This window comes from Talpa europaea, assembly GCF_964194135.1.
Source record: "Talpa europaea genome assembly, chromosome: 12".
Classification (NCBI taxonomy): Eukaryota; Metazoa; Chordata; class Mammalia; order Eulipotyphla; family Talpidae; genus Talpa; species Talpa europaea.
Window position 1 is genome coordinate 72587696 of NC_140079.1, and position 23490 is coordinate 72611185.

A 23490-nucleotide genomic window follows, 5' to 3' on the forward strand; every position below is an offset into this window, starting at 1 on the left:
AGCTAGGCCCTCTCTGGGGGCGGGGCCTGGGCGGGGCTGCGGCCTGTTGGGGGCGGGGCCTGACGGGGGCGGGGCCGGCCGGGCAGATTTCGGCCGCAGTCTCCCTGGTTCCTCCGGCCGCGGCTCGCCGTCCTCCCGGGCTCAGGCGGGCGGGCCTGCGGGTCTGTGCAGGGTCCGCTAGGGCGAGCCGAGCAGCGGCCCCGGGCCAGCGCTGCTGGGGGTGCCCGCGCTCCGCTGGATCCGCCGCCGTTTGGGCGGGCACCGCTAGCCTCATGGCCGCCATCAAAGCGCTGCAGCAGTGGTGCCGGCAGCAATGCGAAGGGTACCGGGACGTGAGCATCACCAACATGACCACTTCGTTCCGCGACGGCCTGGCCTTCTGCGCCATCCTGCACCGCCACCGGCCCGACCTTATGTGAGTACCCGCGCTGCCCTGCGCCCGCTGCTCCCGGGCTCTGCCGGGGAAACTGAGGCTCAGACCTGCTTTGGAATGGGGGAAAGCGGAGCGGTCAGAACTACAGGACTGCTGCGGTGAAATGGACCATCTAGGTCCCCTAGAGGCTGTTCCCAGTGGCCTCAGTTTGCCCATCCACCAAGTGGAGCTGGGCCCCGGCCAAGATATCCGGCCGCCCCCGCTGGTTTAGTCAGCCCCTGACTCAGGCCAGCGTCCTGGGCCCTGGCCACAGCCACCCGCTCCCACTTCCACTTGCATCTGCCTGGGAAAGAGCTGGCTGAGCTGCCTTTCTGAGCCCTCTGAGACTCCTGCTGTTCTGGGAGTTGCCCATGAAATCAGGGGCTTCAAGTGTGGTACTACTCTCCCCCTAACCCTCACAGGCATCTTTATGAATTCAGGGCAGGGTCACTGTGGGGGAGGCCAAAGCAGAGCAGAAGCAGCAGACTCTCCAGGTCCTGCAGGTCATGTCTCCCACCCTTGAGTGATAGGGGAGGAGATGGAGGCTTAGCCCCCATCTCCTGGAGCCGTTAGAGGTGGGGAGGTAGTAGGTTGTCTGCCTCCCCGGTGGGTCTTGGACCTGTGCCTGGGGAAGCTGGCCTGGTCTTGTTGCTGCATCTTGTCCTAACCTTGGACTGTTCTATTGGTTATTCACTCAGCAAATGCTCTTTGGCCGAGTGACTGGGGCCTGGCTTGATAGGACAGCACTCTGTATGGTGGGGCTGCAGCCCCTGCCTCACCTTGTGTGAACTTGCTGCAAGGGAGGGTGCCTGGGCTGAATGGACAGAGGCTCAGGGAGTGTGTCCTTGGAAGACCACCTGCAGCCCATGCACATTCTAGAGAAAGTATGATGTTTCAAACATTCTTCTGAGAAGTCACGACTGGAGAATGGAATGGCTGGAGTGTGTGTTTGCCAGGGAGAGGCCAGAGGCAGCACCTTGTAGATGCTGGCCTTTGTCAGGCCTCTTACTGTATGGATGGGGAAATTGAGGCCCAGAGAGGAGACACCCTTGTTTAGGTCACAGAGTGTGTCCCAGGCAGAGCCAGTGCCAGCACTTGGGGCTCCTTCCTTGTATCCAGATGTCCCCTGTACCACTAGGTACTGTCCTCTACTCTCTACAAGGAAGCTAATCTTAAGAAAGAAGGCTGCACATTTCCTCCTCCCACCAAGGTTGTGCAATACCTTTGTGGAACCTCCTGGGGAGTCCTCATGTGCCACTTGGGCAGCAGCCTCTCTTCCTGCTCAAACTGTGTGTCAAAGTCACCCTCAGAGGCAGAAATTATTCGGGAAGAATGTGCTTCCACTTTGTTTTTGTTTTTTTTTTTAAGAAATATTTACTTATGCATACAAGAACTGGGGTACAGGCCAGAGTGTGGGGCTGGTAGTGGTAAGAGAATCGACAGAGACACAGTAGGGAATAGAACAGGAGGATTGACTGAAATATACTGCTGAGGGGAGCAGCGGGCAAGACAGGAGAGGTCTGCTGTGCCATGTGGGTTGCTCCCTGGGCGTGTATCGAACTCATGCTCAGAAGCTGCGGACAGCTTCACAGTGCTGTGCTTAACTCCTTGTACCACCAGGGAGGCCCTGTGCTTCCACTTTGAACCCCACAAAGCTGAACTTTGGAAGTAGGCTGGGGATTTGGGGATCGGGAGAGAGGCTTGGAGCAGAGGATGGCAAGTGGAGCCTCAGCCTGGTGCACAAAGGGTCCCAGGTAAGGCTGACTGGGGACAGAGCCAGGCAGCCTAGCCCAGGCTGGCATGAGATTGGAGGGGAGGACGGTGCTGCTTTCTGCTGGCCCGGGGGCCTCAGGATGACACCATGGGTATAACTGGAGATTTGGGGCCTTTCCGAGTCCCTGGAGCTTCCATTCGCTCCCAGCTCTGCTGGGTTAGAGGCCCTGCCTGGGTGTGTGCTGTGAGCATGCCTGTCCCAGCACGCACTGCCTGCAGTGAGCACAGGTGTGCACACATGGGCGTGTACGTGTGCTGGCACAAAGAGGCATCCTATAGTCAATCATTAACTGTTATTGAGTGCCTACTATGTACTCAGCACTGTCCACTCTGCAAGCTATCTGGGCCTCTGTCTCAGGAAGACATTCTACTCGCAGAGACAGTAAACAGATACATAACTAAGCTCTCAAGGTGACTGCAGGGATGGTGAGGGCCAGGATGTGGAGGAAGCTGGGAGGAAGAGGCAGCCCCCCACCCTGCAGTTACACATGGGCATCAAGTTTTCTTATTTTCTATTGACTTGGTTTTTGTCCATCTGCCCCCACTGGACTTTCAACTCCAACACAGTGGGGGTATCCCTTCTGTTCACTGCTATAACCCCAGTGAGGAATGGTGTCTGGCACATGACAGGTGCCCTGGAGATCTATAGAAAAGGGTTTTCTCTTGTGGTTCAGTAGATATGGTAGGAGTTAGGCCATTGCAATTCAGGGTAGGGCTCTGAGGAAGCTGAGGAGGAGGCCACGTGAACACAGTGTCAGATTGGAGTGTTGCAGATACTAGCCAAGAAATACCTGGAGTCAGCAGAAGCTGGTGGGATATTAACAGAGCTCCCCCAAAGCCTCTGGAGGGAGCAGCCACCTTGATGTCAGACTTCTGGCCTACAGAACTGGGAGAAACGTGGTGTTGAAACAACAGTTTAAACTGCCCAAACCCCATCTGTGGTCATTTGTTACAGCCGTGGTAGAAAGCCAGCACAGTTTTCATATGTGGCAGAGCAGAGGAGGATCTTGGTAGATACCAGTTGATCAAATGCCACAAGTGTAATTGGGGTGTGTGACCACCTGCCCAAGTCCCTTCGTGGTGCCAGTGTTTGCGCCTTGACACCTCTCATCCCTGGGCTCCCTGCCGTGCCTGGGGGACAAGTTAGTAATTTGAAGACGGGTCTCAGCAGGAAGCCCAGAGTCGCCCTGCTGACCCCCCAGTGGTGCAGGAAAGGGAGGAAATGGGGGGAAGGACAGGCACAGAGTGAGTGTCTTCTTGGGGAACCCCCGAGGTCAGCCTGGGGGTGCGACCCAGCCGCCGAGACTCCTGTCCTGTGAAGAACGCAGCAGGAAAGTGGACATCCTGTCTGCGTGTCTCCTCTTTGCCACCAGGAAGTCCTTCTCTTTGTCTCCTCTCAATCCTTCCTGCTGCACACGAGGAGCCTTTTCCTTTTGGCCCAAGGTGGAGAGTAGCTCTGAAGGAGTAAGTGTGGGCAGTAAGCCAACCAGGTGGCAGACCTCAGTGGCTGACTCCTAGTCCTGCCTCTGCCTTTCAGGAGTTCATGAATGACCTTGTCCTGGGAGGTGTGTATGACCCACCTGGGTCGGGCCCCTGTCTGGCATGAATAGTCAGGGTCAGAAGACAGCGTGGTCAGGAGGAGCCAGCCAGTCCAGGCCAACCTGCTCCTGTCTGCCTCCTGGCTGCAGGCTCTGCAGGTAGGCCTCAAGGGTGCTGGCACAGAGGCTGTTTCCCCAGTGACATCCCGTCTGCCCCATGGCTAGGTGAGCTCATATGCCCAGTGCCTCTGGGCAGTGAAGTTGTCAGGGTGGAGCTGCTGCAGTGTGGCCAGCCCCTTCCTTCCCGGGCCTGAGAAGCACGGTGTTTCCAGGGTGAGGCAGGCCCCGGGGGAGCCCGTCCCAGCTTTGCAGAATGGGTGTGGGGGTGAGGCTTCTTCCCCAGGCTCATTTCAGGAGGGGCAATTGAGGCAGGGGTTGTTTCTAGGAGCCATGGGGGAGCCAGGGGTATAGTGTCAGGAAGCAGGGCTCTGCTGGGCTTCCCTACCCCTCCATCCTGTTGGTGGGGGAGCCTGATCTTTCTCAAGGTCCCTGCAATTTCTGAGACCTGTGGCAAGGCTGGGATCAGAAGCATGGGGCAGCTCCCTGACTGCACTGGGAGACTCGCCTGTTGTTGGGGAGTCAGGAAAAACTCATACCCAGGGGCCCCACCCAAAAACTTGGAGGCAATGCTGCCTCCCTTCCTGGGCCAGAGCAGAGGGTGGGCTGGGACAGAGTGGCCAGGCTGACCTCTCCTCCCACGCTGGCTTGGGGTCAGCAGGAAGCTGCCTGGGGACAGAAGCCTTCTGTTCCCAGTCTGAGGCCCTGCTGCCAACTTCCAGCCATACTGCCAAGGTTGGGTGTGGGAGGGGGCTGTCAGCTACCTCCTGTGGGGCAGCCCAGTGCCCATTGCTCCCCATAAAGCCTCTCAGACTGACTCCTGCTGAACCCTGCTCTGGGGCCAAGTGGGGGCTCAGGGTCTGCTCCAGCCTGGGGGAGGCCTACAGCTGGGCAGTTCACTTGCCTGCCTGGTGACAAGAAGGTGGGGGCCCTGAGACCTGACCTGACCTGTCCTTAGGTGCCTCCTGTGCCCCACCTCTCCCAGGAGTCTTCTAGGTGTATTTGCCTTGGTGTGTTTCCCTTAAGATCCCTCACTCCTGTGAGTGACCTCTCCTGTGTGGCCCCCACTCTCCCTCTCTGTTTCAGGCTCAGTTCTCAGCCTGTTTATCTGTCTCCCCCTTCCATGTTCCCCGCCCCCACTCCCTAGTTCCCCTTCCCGCTTGAATTAACTCCAGATGTGCTGGAGCTGCTGGGTAAAAGGGCCAGCCTCAAGCTCTTTTCCTTCTGTCAGCCCCCTCCCACTCCGTGCCCACCCCCTGCAGCTGTATTTGGTTCCAGGAAATAAACAGCATGAGGTCAGCTCTCCAGGAATTTGGAAAGGGGTACACATTCCCCAGAGCCCCAAAGGCGCCAGGGGCAGGAGGATGGCTGACTGGACCAACTACAGTTAAAGTGGTCAGTCGTGGCCAGTGGGAGGTAAGCGGGGAGGGGCCTGGAGGCCTCAGCTCTCAGCCATGCCTGCCGGCTGGGTCCCTGTTGGCATGGAGACAGCTGATTGGTGGACAAACTGCATGACAGACATGTACACCCATGATTTCATTCATTCGGGTAGTATAGAAAGAAGAAATGAACGCTCTGAAAGTCCCCTCAGTCAGCAAGCATTGGACGAGGTGGCTCATTAATGAGCATTGACAGAGTCCGCGCCGTATGGCCCCGTCCCGTGGCAGGTACCTCTGAGTCCTACCAGAACATACTTGATTTTAAATTATGAGCATTTGGCTAAAAAAAAGCTATTCTTGGGCCAGGACCCACCTCCTGGAATAACAGCTGCTCACCAACCAAACAGTGCACTTTGTGCATTTAGAACGGGTGCATTTTGGTCCCGCAAGGCCTTAGCAGGCTGGTCACCTCCTAAGGTTAGTGAAAGTGAGGCTGTCAGTCCATGAGGCTTGACCAACAAAGCGCCGCAGAGGGGTGACTCAAACACCAGAAATGCACCTTCTCACCTCAGGCAGAGATTCCAGGTCAGGGGTTACAGCCTGATTTCTTTTGAGCCGTGAGGGGAAATTGGCTCCAGGACCTCTCTCCTGGCTTACAGGACAGCCTTCCTCTCTCTGCACACGGCTGCTTCCAACTTCCCATTTTAATAAGGACGCTGTCCTGTTGCCTGAGGGCCCACCTTGTGACCTTATTTTCACCTGATAACCTTCTTTCCAAATAAGATCATATTCTGAGGTTCTGTGGGACCCTGACAGATCTTTTTGAGAAAACAATTCAACTCACTACACCATCCGGGGGTTCCCCCACTGCTGGAGGAAAACTGGTCATGCTTCCTGAGAGGGATGGGTGGGTCACTGCTTGGTGCTCTGAAGGCATTTGCAAGGCAGTGTTGTCCCCAGGCCTCTGGGGACATGAGCTCATGCCTCAGCCAGCCAAATGCTGGCCATTCAGGGACTAGTGGGGTGCCTCTGGGTAGGGGACTGGCGGGGTGCCCTAGGATGTAGAGAACAGCAAGAGCCCAGACACAGCGGCTGGGAGGGGCGAGCTTGGTCCGGGACGGGTGTGGTGGCATGAGACCAGCCAGGGTGGAGGTCATGGGGGCCCAGGGAAGCAGCATGGGCCTGGTTCTAAGGGGCAGTGGTTCTTGAACTTGTGTGGAAGGGGGTTCTGCAACCGCCCTACCTGCAGGTCTCTGACCTGCTCAGCTGTTGTGGGGTGCCCTGGTATACCTGGGAAACTGGGGTGCCCTGGTCCACCTGGGGTCTGAGATGCTCTCTCTGAGTCTGGAGGAAGAGAGTGCCCTACAGGCAAATGGCTGGCCTGCATCCCAGGACGGAACTGCTGCAGCCCCATGGGTTGGAAGAGGCAAATGCAGGGGCAGAGAGCCCCCTTCCTCTTTGTTTGGAGACAAAACAGAACTTGTTATCTTGCCCTCCCACTGCTGGGGCATCTTGCTGAGGACATGGCCAGCCATTTGGTCAGTGACCCCAGGCAGGTCTGGAGAAGAGATTGAGTGTTCAAAGAGATGGGTTGGGGGCGGGAGGGAGGGCGATGGGGCCTGCATGACTGAAGGTTCCCTAGAACTTTGAATGGAGACCTGCCACTCCACGTGCCGTGAACTTTCTTGGGGTGTGGCTACCTGCAGGGACAAACCCAGAATGGAGGGTGGGTGTTCAGGCTGTGTTGGTCTAAGGCCTTGTCTGGCAAGAGCGTGCCACCCCCACGCTCCCCATTCCTCCTGTTCACTTGTCCACCTGGAGACAGATCTGTTCACCATCCTGTCCTGTGCTCTGGGGTGGTCTCAGCATCTGGAACACGTTACCTGGGAGGTGGTCCAAGCGGAAACAGTAAGGTTTCCCAAGGAGGCTGGGGGGGTGGGGTGGTGAGGGGGGCAAGAGGAGGGGTTGCTCCCCAGGAGGAGAGCCATAGTTCCCAGCTCCCCTGCAACCACTATTAGGCAGTGGGGGAGGGGCACTACCCCCACCTCAGTTTCCTCATCTGGCTAATAGGCCTCCCACATTGTCATGGGGGTCAGGGAGGCAGGGTCAGTATCTGGTCAGGGCGGGGAGCCAGGGCATCCAGGCTAGGTGGCTACAGGGACTCAGCTCCCTCTTCCTGCTCATGCAGCTAGGGCCTCAAATTCATCTGAAGCCAAGGTTGTCTTCTCAGATGGGAAACCCAGGCCTCAGAGAAGAGAGGGCTCACCTGGGCTCAGGCAGTGCTGCCTGGGTATCTCTTAGACTGAGCTCTCTCCCCTGCCCTGAGCTTCCAGAACAATCCTGTGCACACTGAAGTGGTAACACTGAGGACAGACAGATCAGCCCCCCTCAAATGCTTGCTTACCTCCGTGCCAGGCTGGGCTAGGTTGCCTGCTGGGATCTCAGTGTCCTCCAGGTGTGGGATGGCTATGATGTGCTGGGGCATGTGCACGAGGCCCTGGGCCAGCCTGGAGCTGCCACAGGGGGGAAGTGCTCTTGTCCTCTGTAGGAAGTCCTTCATCTGGCCAGGACTGGCCCTTGGACCAAGGTCACGTGTGTGTGTGTGTTTGCAGAGGAGCGGAGAGGAATGGGTGGGGGTGTGTGTTGGTTGGGGGGTGCTCTGATATTCTCAGCCCCAAGGATCTGCTCAATCAGGAGAGACAGGACACCTGGTGGTTGCCTAATGCCTTCCCCTGAATGGCCAAGCCTCAGTCACCTGGACACCAGGCCATGGCCCTCTTTCTCCATCATTGTGTAGCCATGGCTGTCACAGAGCTGCTCTGGGCCTCAGTTTTCTTCTCTGTGACATACAGACATTGATACTACCTGTGGTGTGAGCACCAAGTGGATATTTATAAAGAGCTGCATGCTTGGGGTGTTGGGTAGATAATTGAATGATGGGGCACAGGAGGTGGGGTGGAGGCTTGGCCTGCCCTGATCATGGGCGGCATGGCCTGCTGACCTTGCAAAGCTTTGTTCTCCTTGCATATGGGCTCTGTCCCTTGCCCTGGGAATCTCATGTCCACCTGTGCTCTCCTCCCCAGAATAGTGGCCTTAACCAGCAGCCCATGAGATTTTTGGGGCTTGGAAGAGCAGCCTGCTCTGAGCCGAGCCCTGGCTGGGCCACTTGGGCTGGCTGCTTTGCTTCTCTGGGCCTGCTGCCTGAACCTCAGTTTGTGGCAGGTGCAGTGGGAAGGCTGGGCCTCTGCAGACCACCAGGGTGAAGGCTGAGGCTGAGGTGACTGGAGTGGTGGTGGCCTCAGTTGTGCCGGACAGCCTCCCTGCACCCAGAGACTTGGCGTGCCATCTCAGTTTCCCCATTTGGGCAAGATGACCCTGAGACACTTCAGCCCCTTCCCTATGAATTGCTTTGGACACATGTATTTTTATTTTCCAGAGACTACAATGCTCTCAAGAAGGAGAACATTTATGAGAACAACAATCTGGTGAGTGTCCTCCACCCTTAGTCCATGTCCTGGGGGCCATATGGTCCACAGCCATCCTGAGCTGGGTGGCCCCAATTCTCCAGAAATACCCAGGCCCTGCTGGTGCATGCTTTCTTGGCAAGGGAGGGCATGGTTCAAGCAGAACAGGGTCCAGAGTTGGCTTTGGGAGGAGGGCAGGGCTCCTGGGTGGCCCTGGGTGGGTCTTGGATGGACCACCAGCTATTGCCCTCTCAGGGTTGTGAACACACTGCTTCTGGCCCCACTGCTGGGCTGGGCTGGATTCAAGTTCTGCCCCACCACCCCTGCATCAAGGCCATTTCTGCTTCCTTGCTGAAAATCAGCTCCAGTGTCCCATATGGGCTGGTACATAGAATGTGAGGCAAAACGTGCCCTCAAGTCGGCCAGGTGTTCCCTGTGCCCTTGCCATGCGCCAGGCCCTGTCCTGGCCTGGGGTACAGTGGTGAGCGGGACATGTGACCCTGTCCTCTACACCTGGGACTCCAGCAGGGTCACAGCCGGTGCACACTACATGGTCAAGCCTGCGTGCCCACCTCAGGGGCCATGTGGACAAATTGAATTTAATTTTGACTTAATTAAGATGAGGCAAAGTGACAAATTCAGTTCCTCAGCTGCACTGACCACATTTCAAACAATCATATCTACAGGTGGAACTTTGGGAATAGAACACGTCCGTGGTCGCAGAAAGTTCTGTTGGTGTGGTGACAAGAAGTAGCGTGTGGGAAGCGGTGGGGCGTGGGGCCATGGTATCGGCTTGTGTGGCCATTTGAGGAAAGGCCTGGCTGGGGAGACGTGAGGGAGCCCTGGCATCTGGAGGAAGGGTGTGCCCGGTGGCCGGACCTGCACAGGCTAAGTCCTTAAGGCCGGAGAGCACCTGGCTTGTAGGAGAAGCAGGTGGTGTGACCAGAAGTAGGGGAGGAGGGGCAGGCGTGGTGTGGGCGGACTTTGGAGTCTCTGAATGGTGTGTGCTATGAATTCCTGGTTTTACAGGATCTGTGCTGGGAGGGGTGGGAGGCAGAGGGGATGCCCAGAGCAGCTCCATTTTAAAGAGGAGTCAGAGATGCTGAGACTTTGGTCTGAGCACGGGGAGGGTGCTGCTGTTGGGTGGGGGCTGCAGGTCTGGGAGGGCCCAGGTCCCCCGTTTTGGATGCATGGAGGTCAAGGTGTTGCCACAGAATATCCTGTGGGGGTTGAATGCAGTTAGAGTTGCAATCCTGGAATTTGGGAAAAGGGTCAGGTAGAGATTTGGGAGCTGTCAGATTAGGGATGGGTATTTAAAGGCAGATGGCTTCTGGGCTGCCAATGCCGGGAAAGGTGAGGAAAGACATCCTTACAGACACCCACAACACCCCACAACACCCCAGTACAGAGGGAGTAGCCAGGGATAGGAGAACCAGGGACAGCCACCAGGAACCGAGAGGGATACTTGTTTTCTGTCCTGGGGAGGCCCCTTCCCAGTCCAGAGCTTTGTGTCCCCCTCCTACCCCTGCTTTGTCTCCCAGGACATAGTCACCTTGTATCCTTTTTGGCCTGGGGAGGACCTGTCCCATGGAGAAAACCGCCCTCGACCATAGAAGGTTCGCTGTTGGCCAGGGCTGTGTGTGTTCAGGGACGTGCAGGGAATCTCAAAAGTGACATGGATTGAGCTTTCAAAATGAATAGCCTCAGATGGGGTGGGCTCCCCCATCTCTGGGGATCTGGCACTGGGGCACAACTGTTGGAACTAGTTCCCCAAGTTTCTTCAATCTCATGTGGCTGGGGCCTGATTGCCATTGTGCAGATGGGTAATCTGAGCCCAGGGCGGTCCTGCAGGCTGGCAGGGCTTGAACTGTGAATCTAGACCTTTCTGAGTTCTAGGAGGGTTTCTTCCAAGTTGAGCTGGTGGCCTGACTGAGGAGGGTGGGCTGGAGGTAGGGGTGGGGAGAGAACTGACTGCTGCTCCTGCCCCCAGGCCTTCCGTGTGGCTGAGGACCAGTTGGGTATCCCTGCCCTGCTGGACGCCGAGGACATGGTCGCCCTGAAGGTGCCCGACCGGCTGAGTATCCTCACCTATGTGTCTCAGTACTACAACTACTTCCATGGACGTTCCCCCAGTAAGTTGAGGGCTGCAGGACGGGTGCTAGAGACCACCCAGGGGCCACCATCCCAGGCCGTCACAACCACCAGGCCCTCCCTCTGTACACCCTCCCTCTGCCTGCACATCTGTCCCTCTCAGCTCATGTCCAGCGCTGTTTGCTGCCAGAGGTGCATGTCTGACGTGGAGCAGCAGGGAGGCCTTTCTGGTGCTGCATGTAGACTCCCTGCCCCACCCCAGTGCTGCTGTGTCTCCCAGAGGATCAGGGACTCTCCCCTGTCCTGCTGCAAGGGCCCGTAGTCCTCGCATCTGCCTACTTGGAACAGGCTTAGCCCATCCCCTCTCCCCAGTCCTTCCCTCCCTGGGCCTCGCTGCGGGTCTGTGCCCATCCCTCTTGCCTTGGATAGCTCAACAGACCAGGTGTGGGTCTGATTCCAGATGCTCCCACCAGAAAGGGAGGGGGGGTTCTCCAGTTGGGGGGGGGGGGAAGGAAGGTCAGGCCCAGGGATTCCATTCCAGCTGCTTTGAGCATGCCACTCAGCTCCTTCCCCTCCCCCCACATTCCTCTCACCCTGACCTTAGAAATCCGGGAATCCTTCTGGACACAGGGCCAGCCCCGCCTGTATAGTCCCCATTCCCTGACCCGGATCTGGGCTCTCAGGGAGAGCCTCTGGAAGAGAGGCCTCTGCTGGGAATGTGCCGCCCCCTCTCCAGCTCCCCAGACAGCAGGACAGACATCCCCACTCTGTCCAGGATACAGCCCTCCTACTGGGCTAGGGATCCCCAAGGGAGACTGGCACTGGGCCAGGCACCTGACCTGTGTCTCCTGTCAGTCGGTGGCCTGCATGGTGTGAAGAGGCCCTCCACCTGCTCTGACGAGGAACCTTCTGGGAAGAAGACCCTGTCCCAGCCATGCCGGCCCTCTCCCCCTCCAGCCCGGGCGCAGCCGCTATCTCCAGTCAGAACAAATCCCACCGTGCAACAGAAGAAGGGGGCTGCAGAAGGTTCTCCCCTAAAGGCTGTAAGCATCCCAGCACTGCCCTTCCTTTGGCTCTCGGCGTTTCCACCAACTCTCACAGAGCAGGGCTGGCCTCTGACCACAAACCTGGGGTGGGGTCCACAGCAGCTTTAGCTGCTACTGATCAGGAGCCTCCCAGGACTGAGTTCCTTTAATCCTGCAGGGCCGGGACATGATCCCCATTGCACAGATGGGTAAACAGGGAGGTTGCCCTGGCCAGCAGAACTTGAGTCTTGGACCCAGACTTTTTTGGGCTGCAAGAGGGTCCCTCCCTCCCAGGTGGGGCGGGGGAAGCTTGCTGGAGGGCCCTTCTCTTAGACCAGTCCTGTAAATGACAGCACCCCCACTTTTCAGAGATGAAGACTGAGGACCCCTGATAACTGGTAGTTGGGCGCCCCCTGCTGTCCCCACACTCTGAGGTGCCCCAGGGTGTTTGGCATTGGATTGAGTTTTCCACCTTGGCTGGGAAGAGGCAGTGCTGGAATCTGCCTCCTAGCACCTCTCTGGACCCCTAAGATCAGCTCCCAACTCCTTTCCCTGGGCTCCAAGTTGGCCTGGGATGACCCTTGCAGGCTGCTCTTCTGGGGTTAGTCTTTAAGGCCCTGCTGGTGGGGCACCTGTCAGGAGGGTGGGCTGCGGCAATATGAAGGCTCAGACACTCAGCTGGCCCCCTCCCAGGGCCTGGCCTCAGTGGGCAGCTCGGTCAGCAGCACCTGTGGAATCTGCGGAGAGCACGTGCACCTGGTGCAGCGGCACCTGGCGGATGGGCGGGTCTACCACCGCAGCTGCTTCAGGTAGGCCCCACTCACATGCTGCCCCTCCAACCCCCCGACACCTCCCAAAGCTCCATCAATAAAGTCCAGCTGTTCATGGACATGACTTCAGCTGAACCCTGACCTCCCCACTGACCCCTTTGAGGGGACGGTGTCCTTCTATGCACTGACTTGCCCCTTCTTGGTGGGGTTCTTCATTCTGTGACCTCTCCCACAGCCTGGGCCCCTACAGGGCAGGCACAGGGGTGCCCTCATGGTCATTCCTAACACTTAGCAAGTCTTAGCATCCTCTGGGGTGTCCATGTCCCTCATGAGGTTCTTGGTGGGGTCTGGCGGTGCTACAGGTGTATGTGGGAGCCTGTGCGGATGAGCTTCCTCATGATGTTTCTCTGCTGCCCCAGGTGTAAGGAGTGTTCTAACACACTGTACTCGGGGGGCTACAGGCCCACAGGAGAGCCAGGTGTCTTCATCTGCAACAACCACCACCCTAAAGTCACCTCTGCAAGTCCCAAGTTGCTAGGCTCAGCCCCCCGACGGCCTGAAGCCATCCCTACGGACTCCAAGGCCCCCAGCACCCCATGGAAGGTGAATGGGCAGAGAGATGCAGAGCTGAAGTCCAGGCTTCCAGCCCAGGAGCCATCCGTGGGCAACTTGACTGCCAAAGGTTTCCTTTCAGCTGCAACTGACCCACCAGCCACCGCCTCCTCATGCAACCATGTGGGGCGCCCGCCTGAGCTCAGGCTCTCCTCGGGCACTGTGGGCAGCAAAGCCAGCATGCGTGTGACTAATAGCTCCCCAACAGGGTGGTCATCGCCAGCACAGGACACGGCAGCAATGAGCCCCCGTCCTGCCACGACCCCAAGTGCTCTGGACTCTCATCCAGCCACACCACAAGGCCGGGCAGCCTCCCAGACCAAGTTCAGTTCAAGTTTAGTGTCTCCAAGCCCAGCGGATGCCTCGACTTGGACTCCATCAGCCTCTAGGACGCAGGAGGCCCGGGAGAAGTTCTTCCAGACGTCCGGAGTGCCTCCTAGCCCTGGTGCAGCCGGCAGGGCCCCAGTGCCAGCAGATGCTCCTCCCAGGGACAGCAGCAAGGAACAGGCACTGAACTTCCTTAGGAAGACCCTTCCAGATTCCTCGGAGGCTGGCAGGTGGGTGGGGGTGGAGTGAGGACTGGGGTTGCAGCCTCTATCAGCCACTGGGACCCATAGGAGCTAGAAAGGTTGGGGTGTCTGGGGAGAGTTTCCAGGCTCTGCCTCCATCTGGCTATGTGATGGGGGGCCTCAGTTTTCTCCTCTGGAAAATGAGGAGAATGTGTAGTGCTGTGTGCTCTTGGCTGTAGGCGTGGTGAGTCTGCCACGCACTCGGTCCTGTCTGAGGACCAGGCTACAGACAGGGTGACAGGCTCCGAGTGGTGAGTCAGCTGGACCTCAGCACAGCTCTGAGCCTCCCCTGTGATGGCACAGTGCCCCCCCCCCCCAAGAGCCTGTGCACACCACACACAGAGCAGACGCCGTCAGAGGTCACTGAGTTAGTGTTGTGGGCCTGGACGGCCAAAGCACCTCCGACCGGGGACTGAAACAACAGACATTCATGCCCTCAATTCTGGGGTCAGAAGTCTGAGAAGAGGTGTCGGCAGAGCACACTCCCTCCGAAGGCCCTGGAGGGGACCTTTCCTGCCTTTTCTGGGGGCTCCCGGCTTGCCTTGGCTTGTGGCTACCTCCTCTGTCTCTGCTGCTCTCCTCACATGGCCTCCTTATGTCTGTCTACTTTCTATCTCTTGTAAGGACGCTGCCATTGGACTTAGGGCCACCTTAATCCAGGATGACCTCGTCTTACCTTGATTACATCTGCAAAGACCCTATTTCCAAATAAAGTCACTCTCTGAGCTTCCAGGTGGACATGAATTTTGGGGAAACAGCACCCCACTACAGTCACCTAGCGAGTAAGGAAGTTCCAAGCCAGGCTGGCTGACATATATGCCTGTGCCCCTTCTCTGTGGGGGTGGCCTGACCCCTCAGAGCAACCTGACCCCACTGGATCAGTGGCTGGAGCCCATAGAGGCCATACCCTCCTGCCACTCTGGCACTGGGGTATCTAGGGCACCTGGGAGCTGAGGTCGTGGTGTGTGGGTTCTTCAGGGAGTGCTCCCTGGAGCAGTGTGTCTGACTGGGTGGGCCCAGTCCTGGGAACCCAGCACAGTCACCCTGGGAGAGAGTGGGTAAGAGGATAAATGGATCGCCAGAGGGGAGGGGCACACAGAGGGGCTGCGCTGGCTGCAGGAGGTATCTGGTGTTCCTGCTTTGGACCCCCTGGCTGTGAGCAGCCCTACCTCTTGCATGTGTGCACTTGGAGGGAGGGAGACAGGATGACCAGAGATAGGTACCTTGTAGAGACCCCATGAGTGTTGCTTAGAACAGGGATAGGTTGGCCTGTAGCTCTGGGCAGGGGGCCTCCGCTGTGCAGTCTCAGGTGCTTCTAGGCAGATGAAGGGTGGAAGACGAAGGTGGAAGATGAAGGCACTGGGGTGCAATTCCTACCTGTGCACTCCATGCATAGTATGTTTCAGGGACATTTTAATCTCAGGCAACATTGGAGTTAAACAGGAGGATAAAATCAACTGCTGATACATGGAGGCCCATGGTCAGTCCTGTGGAGACACAGACTGTCCTACCTCAGGAGGGTGGGCAGTAGGAACCAGCTGCCAGGAGGCTTCTGCCTGGGGGCCATGGTGGGAGGGATCCTGGATCCATCAGTGCCTGATACCTGATTTTTCGCCCACAGGCCCTTCCCAGCTACCTCCCCTGCTCCAAATTCCCATTCCAGAACTGAAAGGCCACGAGCAAGTCCGACAGTCAAGGTGTCACAGTCGCTGTCTCCCCAGCCCCTTAGCCCCACTGCGAAGACTGAGCCGTTGGCCCCCCTGAGTGCCTGCACCACCTCGCGGGTACCCATACTACCCGAGACAGGCAGGAAGAGCTCGACTGTGCTCTCAGAAGTCGGCAGGGCGGGTACAGGATCCAGGCTGAAGCCAGAGGTCTCGTTGGCAAAGGGTCAGAGCCTGCTAATGTGTGGTGGGGGCGGGGCGGGGTGGGAGGGTCTGCTGTTCCATGCTGTCACTTAGGGTCTCCTGTGTGTCATGGCCATTCTGCTCCCCAGCCTACGTTTCTGCAGCAATTTGCTGTTTCACAATGTGGCTCTGGGATTCCTCTCTTCATGTCTGTCATTCGTTACAGTGCTTTGGAGTGTTCCCTGGTTCCTGCTTTCCTGTCTCCCTTGCCTCCATTTTGTGGTGGCAGATATCCCATGGGGTGGCAGGACTTCACACCACCCCCAGCTTGTACTTCTTGTTGGATGCCCCTTGGCCAGCCCCCCACAACATGGTCCATGCCAGGCGGGCAGTTTCCACTCCAGCTCTGCTCTCATCTGTGTGGCCTTTCCTTTTCCCATGGGGTTTTGGCACCTGCCGTTCCTGTGTGTGTCTGCCTGGGCCTGAGCCGGTGTCCCTGTGCTCTGAGGTCTTCACACTTCCCTGGAGCCCACTGGACCACACATCCCTGTTTCATGGCCTTATGCTCAGGGTACCTGGACTGCCTCTTAGGGGTGCCCGTGACACTACTGAGCTAGCTCAGAACATACCACACAAAGCATTCCTCCTTTGGGTCTTTCCCTTGGCTGAGCCAGGAAGGCTTTAGACAGGCCTCTGCTGCCCAGCTGTTCATCCACAGAGACAGGAACAGTCATTGTCCAGAGGGCTCAACCCACCACACACTCACCCATTTGGTAGCAGGGGAAGTTGAGGCCCAGAGAGGGTGAGTGATGCCCCAGGCACACACGGCACAGGGAGCTGGGCTGGTGGTGGAGGTGCTTGAGGGGGTGCTTGCAAGAAGATAGGAAGGTGAGGTCCAGCCTTTCCAATAGACTCCCTTACCTGGACCCACCACATATGAACTATCACCTGCCCACCACCCAGGTCCCAGTGCCAGTCCTCAGGAAGACCAGGTGGATGGGCCAGCAGGATGGAGGGCCCGCCTGAAGCCCGTGGATAAGAAGCACTCCACTGAGAGGTAGGGGCTGTGGGTGGTCAGGGCTCTGGCCAGAGCACAGCTGTGCTGGTGGTTTGTACGCACAGGCACCTGCGCAGGAGCCCGTGGCCAGGGTAGCACAGGACCTGACGCACAGTAGGCTCTCAGCACATGCTACAGATGAATGACAGCATGCCATGCGTGGTGTGTGCACATCTCTGCGAACATTCCAGCTGCAGGAGCAGAAGCTGTTTCATACAGGCCTAGTCGGCTCACACCCATCTAGTCACAGTGGTGCTTGGGGGGAGCTCACACTGGCTGAGTGATACAGGACCACATGCCCTGATGGAACCAGAATGTCAGCAGGTGGGGCAGCTACAGGGAGAGTCGATTACTCTCTCAAGACCCTCCATCATCGGAGCAGCTGGCATGTGCTCACCAGGCCTGACCCTGGAGCTGGGGCTAGGACCTCCCTGCACTGTGGATTGGTAATAGGAAAGGGGTGACTCCCCACAGAAACTTTGTTTAGGACGGGAGGCTGAGAGAGCGACTGTAGCTTCCAGGGGACGAGGCCACACAATAGGAGTCCGCCTGGCTGCTGGCACATTGGCCGGGTCAGCTGGACAGAGTGGCTGCCCAGGTGTACTGTGGCCATGGTGTACCTGGGCGGGTACCGGGGTTGCAGGTGTGCACTGGGGTGTCTGGGCCTGGGGTGGGTGTGTGCCCATGTGTGCCTCAGCTGTGACTTCCTGAGCCTGTGTTCCCGCCATGGAGCTGGGTGCACAGGTAACACGCCCGCACCCTAGGGGGTCCTGGAACCAGCCCACAACCCCTGAGGGCACAGCAAGTTCCCTTCACCTGGGTAGGTGTGGGGGTGGCCCGTCCCACTCTCGCTTGACCGCTTGCCTCCCACCCAGGGCACTGGAGCTAAAGGAAACCTCGCCGAGGGCCAGTGATGTACCCAAGAAGGTCTCGGGGAGCTCCCAGGGGGGCATCCATGTCACCCTGACACCACAGCAGTCTGACAGTGCACCAGGCCCCACTGGCCCGAGGGCTGGCCTCTCAGGTAATGGCTGGACAGGTCCTCAAGGGCTCCAGATGCCTTCCTGGTGCCCCTGGACCTAGGCAGTCCTCTGCTCTGGGGGCAGGTATCCTAAGGGTTGGGAACTGTGTGGCCACCGTCTTGGGGAGGCGGGGAGGAGGGGATAGTGTCCTGCTCAGCCAGAAGAGCTGGTCCTGGGTGGGTAGTGTGTGTTGTGTGTGTGTGTTGTGTGTGTGTGTGCATGTACACATGCATGTGGAGTGTGTCTGCACTCCCAGGTCCTCACCCAGCCCTCACATCACTTTCTCTGTGACCTTGAGCAGTTCACCCTGGGCTTGTGTTTCCCCTGCTGACCAGAGTCACCATCCTGCTCCCCAGGTGGTCATGACCAGTGGAGCAGAACAAGAGCCCAGGGCTGTGAGGGCCGTGGTGCTCTGGCAGGGAGGGGGGTGCTCAGGGTTGCAGTGTGGCTGACATGTGGCTCTCTTCTGTCCATGGCCAGTCTCATCCTCATCTCCGTCCCAATCCCTGTCCCACCGCAAGAAGCTTAATATCCCTGCCAATTTGGATATTTCTGGTGACTGGCTTCAGCCCAAGCCCTCAGGGACCTGGAACAGCAAGGAGGAGAAGAAGCCCCATGCTCAGGGTGACCTAGGTCAGCCCGGCCACACTGGCCCCTGTTTGTTTTGGGGTTGGGAGAAAGGGGACTCTTGTGGTGGGGGTTTGGAGGGTGGGTAGGAATTTATCAGCCCCAGAACAGAGGGAAAGTATGCCTGGGAAGTGAACAGCATACGCACACATGGAGATGGCCAACCTGCAAATTTTAGATGGAGCAAGAGGACTGGAGGACTGGGCTGCAAGCTCAGGCCCTTCCCCAGGGGAAAGGAGCGGGGTGGACAGGCCCCACTGCCGCCCTGCTCCTGAGGCAGAGATGCCTGGCAATGATGGAGGGGGTGTTGGTGCTGGTGATCTGGAGAGGAGCAGGACCAGGGTAGGCATGGGGACCTCATGGGGGTGCCTGGGTCTGTCTGTGAGCTCTGGGCACCTGTGCAGAAATGCCCAGGGCATGAAGTAGAGTGCAGGGGCCTCCCAGGGCAGTGGGTTGAGTGAACCCAGTGTTGGAGGTTGGGCTGCCTTCCAGGCCATGTTGGGGTCGTGTGGGGTCTGGTGACCCCAAGGTCTAAGGGAGTCATCCTACCCTCCTCTAGGGAGGGCTTCATGGTTGCAGGGCCCAGCTGATGTCCGCAGCTCACGTGGCAAAGCAGTGACCTCCCCGGTCAGGGTGAGTAGATTGGGTGGAGGTGAGCAGGAGCTCAGCCCTCTGGGGACCCGGCACCTCTGATTGCCCCTCACCACCTCTTCATCCCCAGTTGCACCCTGACTACATGCCTGAGGAGGAGATCCAGAAGCAAGTGCAGAATATTGGGGTGCAGCTAGACACCCTAGAACTCCGGGGTGTGGAACTGGAGAAGCGCCTGCGGGCAGCAGAGGGAGGTGAGCCCACTGCCAACCCCAGGTTGGCCCCCACTCTCCTGAGTCAGGCCCCTCTCTCCCCAATGATTGCCTGATGCAGCCCTGGTCCCCCACCCACAATGGTCCTCCCTTTTGACCCCAGCTCTTCTGGGGTGGGCCAACCCCTTGCCACTGGACTGGCCTCTGCCAGCCTGACCCTGGGGACACCTTTGGCCTGGGCTCTGACCCAGGCAGGCCACCCCTGCATGGCCTCTGCCTGGCCCTGCTCAGCCCAGCCCCTTTCTGCAGATGAGTCTGAAGACGCCCTCATGGTGGACTGGTTCCGACTCATCCATGAGAAGCAGCTGCTGCTGAGGCAGGAGTCGGAGCTGATGTACAAGTAGGAGGTCCAGCCACTACACCTTTGCCTGCATGCAGGGCCCCTCCTGGAAGGCCCCTCCTCTCAGCATGGGTGGGTGGGCAGGTGGGCATGGGTGGCCTGTCCAGGGAGCCGGCCTCACACCTGTGTCACCTGACAGGGTCAGGAACCAGCACCTGGAGGAGCAGCAGCTGGACATTGAGGAGGAGCTGCGCCAGCTGATGGCCAGGCCTGGTGTGTTTCTTCCCTGAGGGGGAACCCGAAGGCAGGGAGGTGGGCAGAGGGCCTCAGCCTCGGGAGGTGGCCATGCATGGCCTTTTCAGGGCCCCCTTGAGGGCACTCTCTGAAGAAGCTGAGCGTGGTGATCACGCACTCAGTAACCTGGCTGTGTGTCCATGACCAACTCACTCAACATCTCTGTGCCTGGGTTTCATCCCTGCAAAGTGGGGGGAGTAGTGACTCCCTCCTGCAGCTGCTGTGAGGATTTACGAGCCGATGTGTGCATGTGTGGGCACTGAGCATTCCGGAAGTGTGAGGCTTAGCGTGTGGTTGGTGCAGCTGGGAGTTGGGGTTCTGGCAGTCCCCGCCCTCTGACCTTTCCTCTCATGGGGGTGGGGGGCAACAGTGCCCTGAGCCTCAGTTGCCACATCTCTCCTATGGGCAGATATTGTGGGTGTGGGTGAGATGACCTGGGCAAGGGTAGCCACACTCAGTCTCTGATATGGTTGTTCTTTCGTTCATTCATTTATGCCTTCGTTCCTCCATTTGCTCATTCATTTTCATTCCTTCACTCATTCCTTCACTCAGCATTGCCAGGCACCCACCACAGGCTGCGGAGTCTCACAGGCCCAGATGCCCCCAGGACTCTGCCCCCCTCCTCCAGCAGGGGGGTATTGTGTCCTTGAGCAGGTGGGGACAGCAGGGCTCAGCTAATGGCAGGCTGTCCGTGCAGAGGCCCTGAAGTCCCCTCAGGACCTGCAGCGGGAGCGGGATCTGCTGGACCAGTATGTGAACACTGTGAATGACCGCAGCAATATCATCGACTCCCTGGATGAAGATCGACTGAGGTGAGGGTGGGTCCAGGCGAGGGGTCAGAACCCAGGTGAGAGAAGGTGGGGTCCAGCTGAGGGGGACTGGAACCCAGGTGAGAGCAGGATCAGCACCACTGATGGAACTTTCTTTAGGTTGGAATGTTCTCTGTCTGTGCTGCTAGGAACTTGCTGTCAGTCTGACTAGGCATTTTGGTCTGACTCCAAGGGCCAGATTTTACATTAGATTTTTATTTAAAAGGACATAGCCACATCTGTCTCCTGGTGCAGGGCCAGCTGCCAACTCGTAACCATCCCATGGCTTCCTAGGTCTGTGCCTAGGCAAGGACCTGTTCAGGCCACTTGGGGGTCAGTCACCCAGGACAGTACTCAAACATGTCATTCCATGACCTAAAAGGGCCATAGCAGAGGTCACCCAGGCCCCTCCTGTCCCCAAGTCGCTGTCCCAGGTCATCCCAGGCTCCTCCTGTCCCATGTCACTAATAAGGGACTGACCCTGAGGAACCAGCTCTCCAGGGGGAGGGGAGGGTGTGCCCTGGTGGCGGTTGTTGGCATGTAACTCCTGTTAGATGCACTCAGCTGAGGTGTGAGGCTCCGAGATGGACCCATCACCCCTCCCAAGCCCCCTCCCTGAGGGCACTTCACAGCCTCCCCTATTCCTGTTTCAGGGAGCAAGAGGAGGATGAGATGCTACAGAATATGATCCAGAACCTGGGTAACTCTGGGGTCATGGGCAGCATGAGGAGGTTGGGGCTGTTGGGTGCATTGGGCCTCTGTGGGAGTGGGTGCTTCAAGGAGCCTGCTCCCTGTTACTTAGAGAAGCTTAGAAGTAGCAGTGACTACATGGTTGGGGTGCAGGAGCACTTAGCAGGGCCGTGCCCTCCAGCGGTGCCCAGTCTAGGGGACACTCTGAAGGCGGGGGTCTGGCTTGTTGCAGTAGGGGTGGGTGGAGGGTCTTGGCTTCTGCTGGTGCGAGGGAGAGCACTAACAGGTGGGAGGTGGGGTAGTCCCAGCAGGAGGAGGCGCTGGGAGCAGGCAAGCTGAGTCTGTGTCGTCCTTCCAGACCTCCAGAGAAGCGGTGGGGACCAGAAGAAGAAGCGCAAGAGCTTCAAGTCCCGCTTCCCCTTTGTCCGAAAGAACAGTAAAAAGACCATTAAAAAGACCCCTGAGTGAGCTACCTGCCGGGCTGCAGAACCCTCGCTTGCGGCCAGATAGGTGCTGTGGGAGAGGAAACAGGCCGGGGGGACCTGCAGCTCCTCTCTGTGGGGCTAAGCCACCTCAATAAAGAAGGTGGCCATGTAGCCCGGCGCTGTCTCTCATTTATGGGACTGGAGGTCTGGGCTGAGCTCTAGCACTGCACCAACAGGCTGTGCCTTGGCGGGTACCAGCCCCTCTGGGCCTGTCCTGGGCTTCTGAGGTAGGGATTTTAGCCTCTTTCTGGCCTGGTCTCAGGGATGGGCGGATCTATGGGAACTGCTTGTAGGTGCTGATCACATCTGGGGTCTCCACAACTTGACATCTGTGACCTTGGCCTTCCAAGCTCTAGGAAGGACAGATTTGAGCATCGACCCTGGCCTGAGTTCCTGATGTCCTGCAAGGGAGTGGTGCTCACCACCCTCCGCAATTTCGATGAGAGGGACGCAGTCGGACAGGGAAGGACTAAGGGGAGGCCCTCAGACTCAAGTCCTCACCCAGCTCAAGGTGACCCGAGAGCTTCTGCCTTTGGCCCTTGGTCTCCCCATCCATCAAGGGGCGGGGCTGTGACTGTGCCTGTGCTGTCTCTGGTCTCTGTGGGAGCCTGCCATGGTGTTCCTGGTGGGCCCTTGGCAATGGCAAAACACCAGCACTCACCCATCTGGTGGCAAGTGGATTCACCAGGGACAGAGCTGGGAGCACCTGCATGAGTGTTCGGTCCCACAGAGCTCACATTGCATCCTGCTGCCTTCACGGGGCACTGTAGGGTCTCAGATGGGGATTCTTGGGACATGAGGTGGGAACATGACATGCACGGGAGGGTAGTTGCCTGGTGTAGCAATGAATTCCATTCAGAACTCTGCTGTTCAGCTGTGTGGCCATGGGCTAGAATGCTGCCCTCTCTGAGCCTTTGGTGTGCTGTGGGGGACACTGATAGCAATGGTGGTGGAGACACTCAGAGCTCTGAGGACATTATGCTTGTCCTCCAGCTACAGCAGGGTACCTCCTGGAGAGAATGGAGGGAGGGTGATTGGGAGAAGGGGCTGCCCCAAGTGGTCAGCAGGGCTGGAGACACTTGACCAGGTGGAGCAGCTTGGGCTCGTTGTGTGGGTGCTGGGCATTGTGAGCAGTTCTGAGCATGGGGTGGGTGAGATGTGTGTTAGGAAAATGGTCATGGAGGGTGGCCTGCCTGACCCTCTGGCTGAGACCCTTGTCCCTGCATGTCCTCGCAGGCATGTCCCACCGGGACCCTCAGCAGTGTGTCCTCTTTCCCACCAGGGGGAGGCAGAGTGCCACTTGGCAGAGTGGTTCCAATTTACTGATAAGGAAACTGAGGCACAGAGAGTCGTTGAGATCCCCCTGAAGTCACACAGTAAGTTAGATGTGCCTAGGATCGAAACCTGGGACCATCTCCAGGTTTCCTGGGACTGCATCCCCCATGTGGCTCTGGGAGCCCCTCCAAGGGTAGGGTCTTTGAGACTGTCTGGGCAGGATCCAGAGAGTGTATTGTCTAGCCCTTTGGTGGTCCTGCTGAGACGAACCTCAGAGGCCTCTGTCCTGACCTGGGATTCTAGAGCAGCCGTGGGGGTGCCCTGTGGACACAGGCTAGTGCTTGGTTAACAAGTCCCCAGGCCCGAGCTCCTGCAAACCCTCCAATACCATACTGATAGCACCACATGTTTGTGTCCTTGGCATGCATGTAATTCCCAGGTCCTAGGGCACGCATCCAGCCAGTGGGCAGAGCAGGCAGTAACATGGGGCC

General features: G+C 58.2%; 1 protein-coding gene across 1 annotated transcript; it reads left to right on the forward strand.

The window, feature by feature from the left end:
* Positions 1–272: 272 nt before the first annotated feature.
* MICALL2 (MICAL like 2) lies at positions 273–21707 on the forward strand (the record flags this gene model as incomplete). Its single annotated transcript, XM_084250130.1, has 18 exons — positions 273–415; positions 8656–8704; positions 10674–10815; positions 11630–11817; positions 12493–12608; positions 12989–13738; positions 13930–14001; positions 15480–15640; positions 16561–16654; positions 17530–17678; positions 18157–18309; positions 18863–18936; positions 19025–19148; positions 19416–19506; positions 19646–19719; positions 20438–20552; positions 21203–21249; positions 21598–21707. 18 exons carry the CDS (start codon positions 273–275, stop codon positions 21705–21707), a joined length of 2652 nt encoding a protein of 883 aa, XP_084106256.1.
* Positions 21708–23490: the final 1783 nt, after the last annotated feature.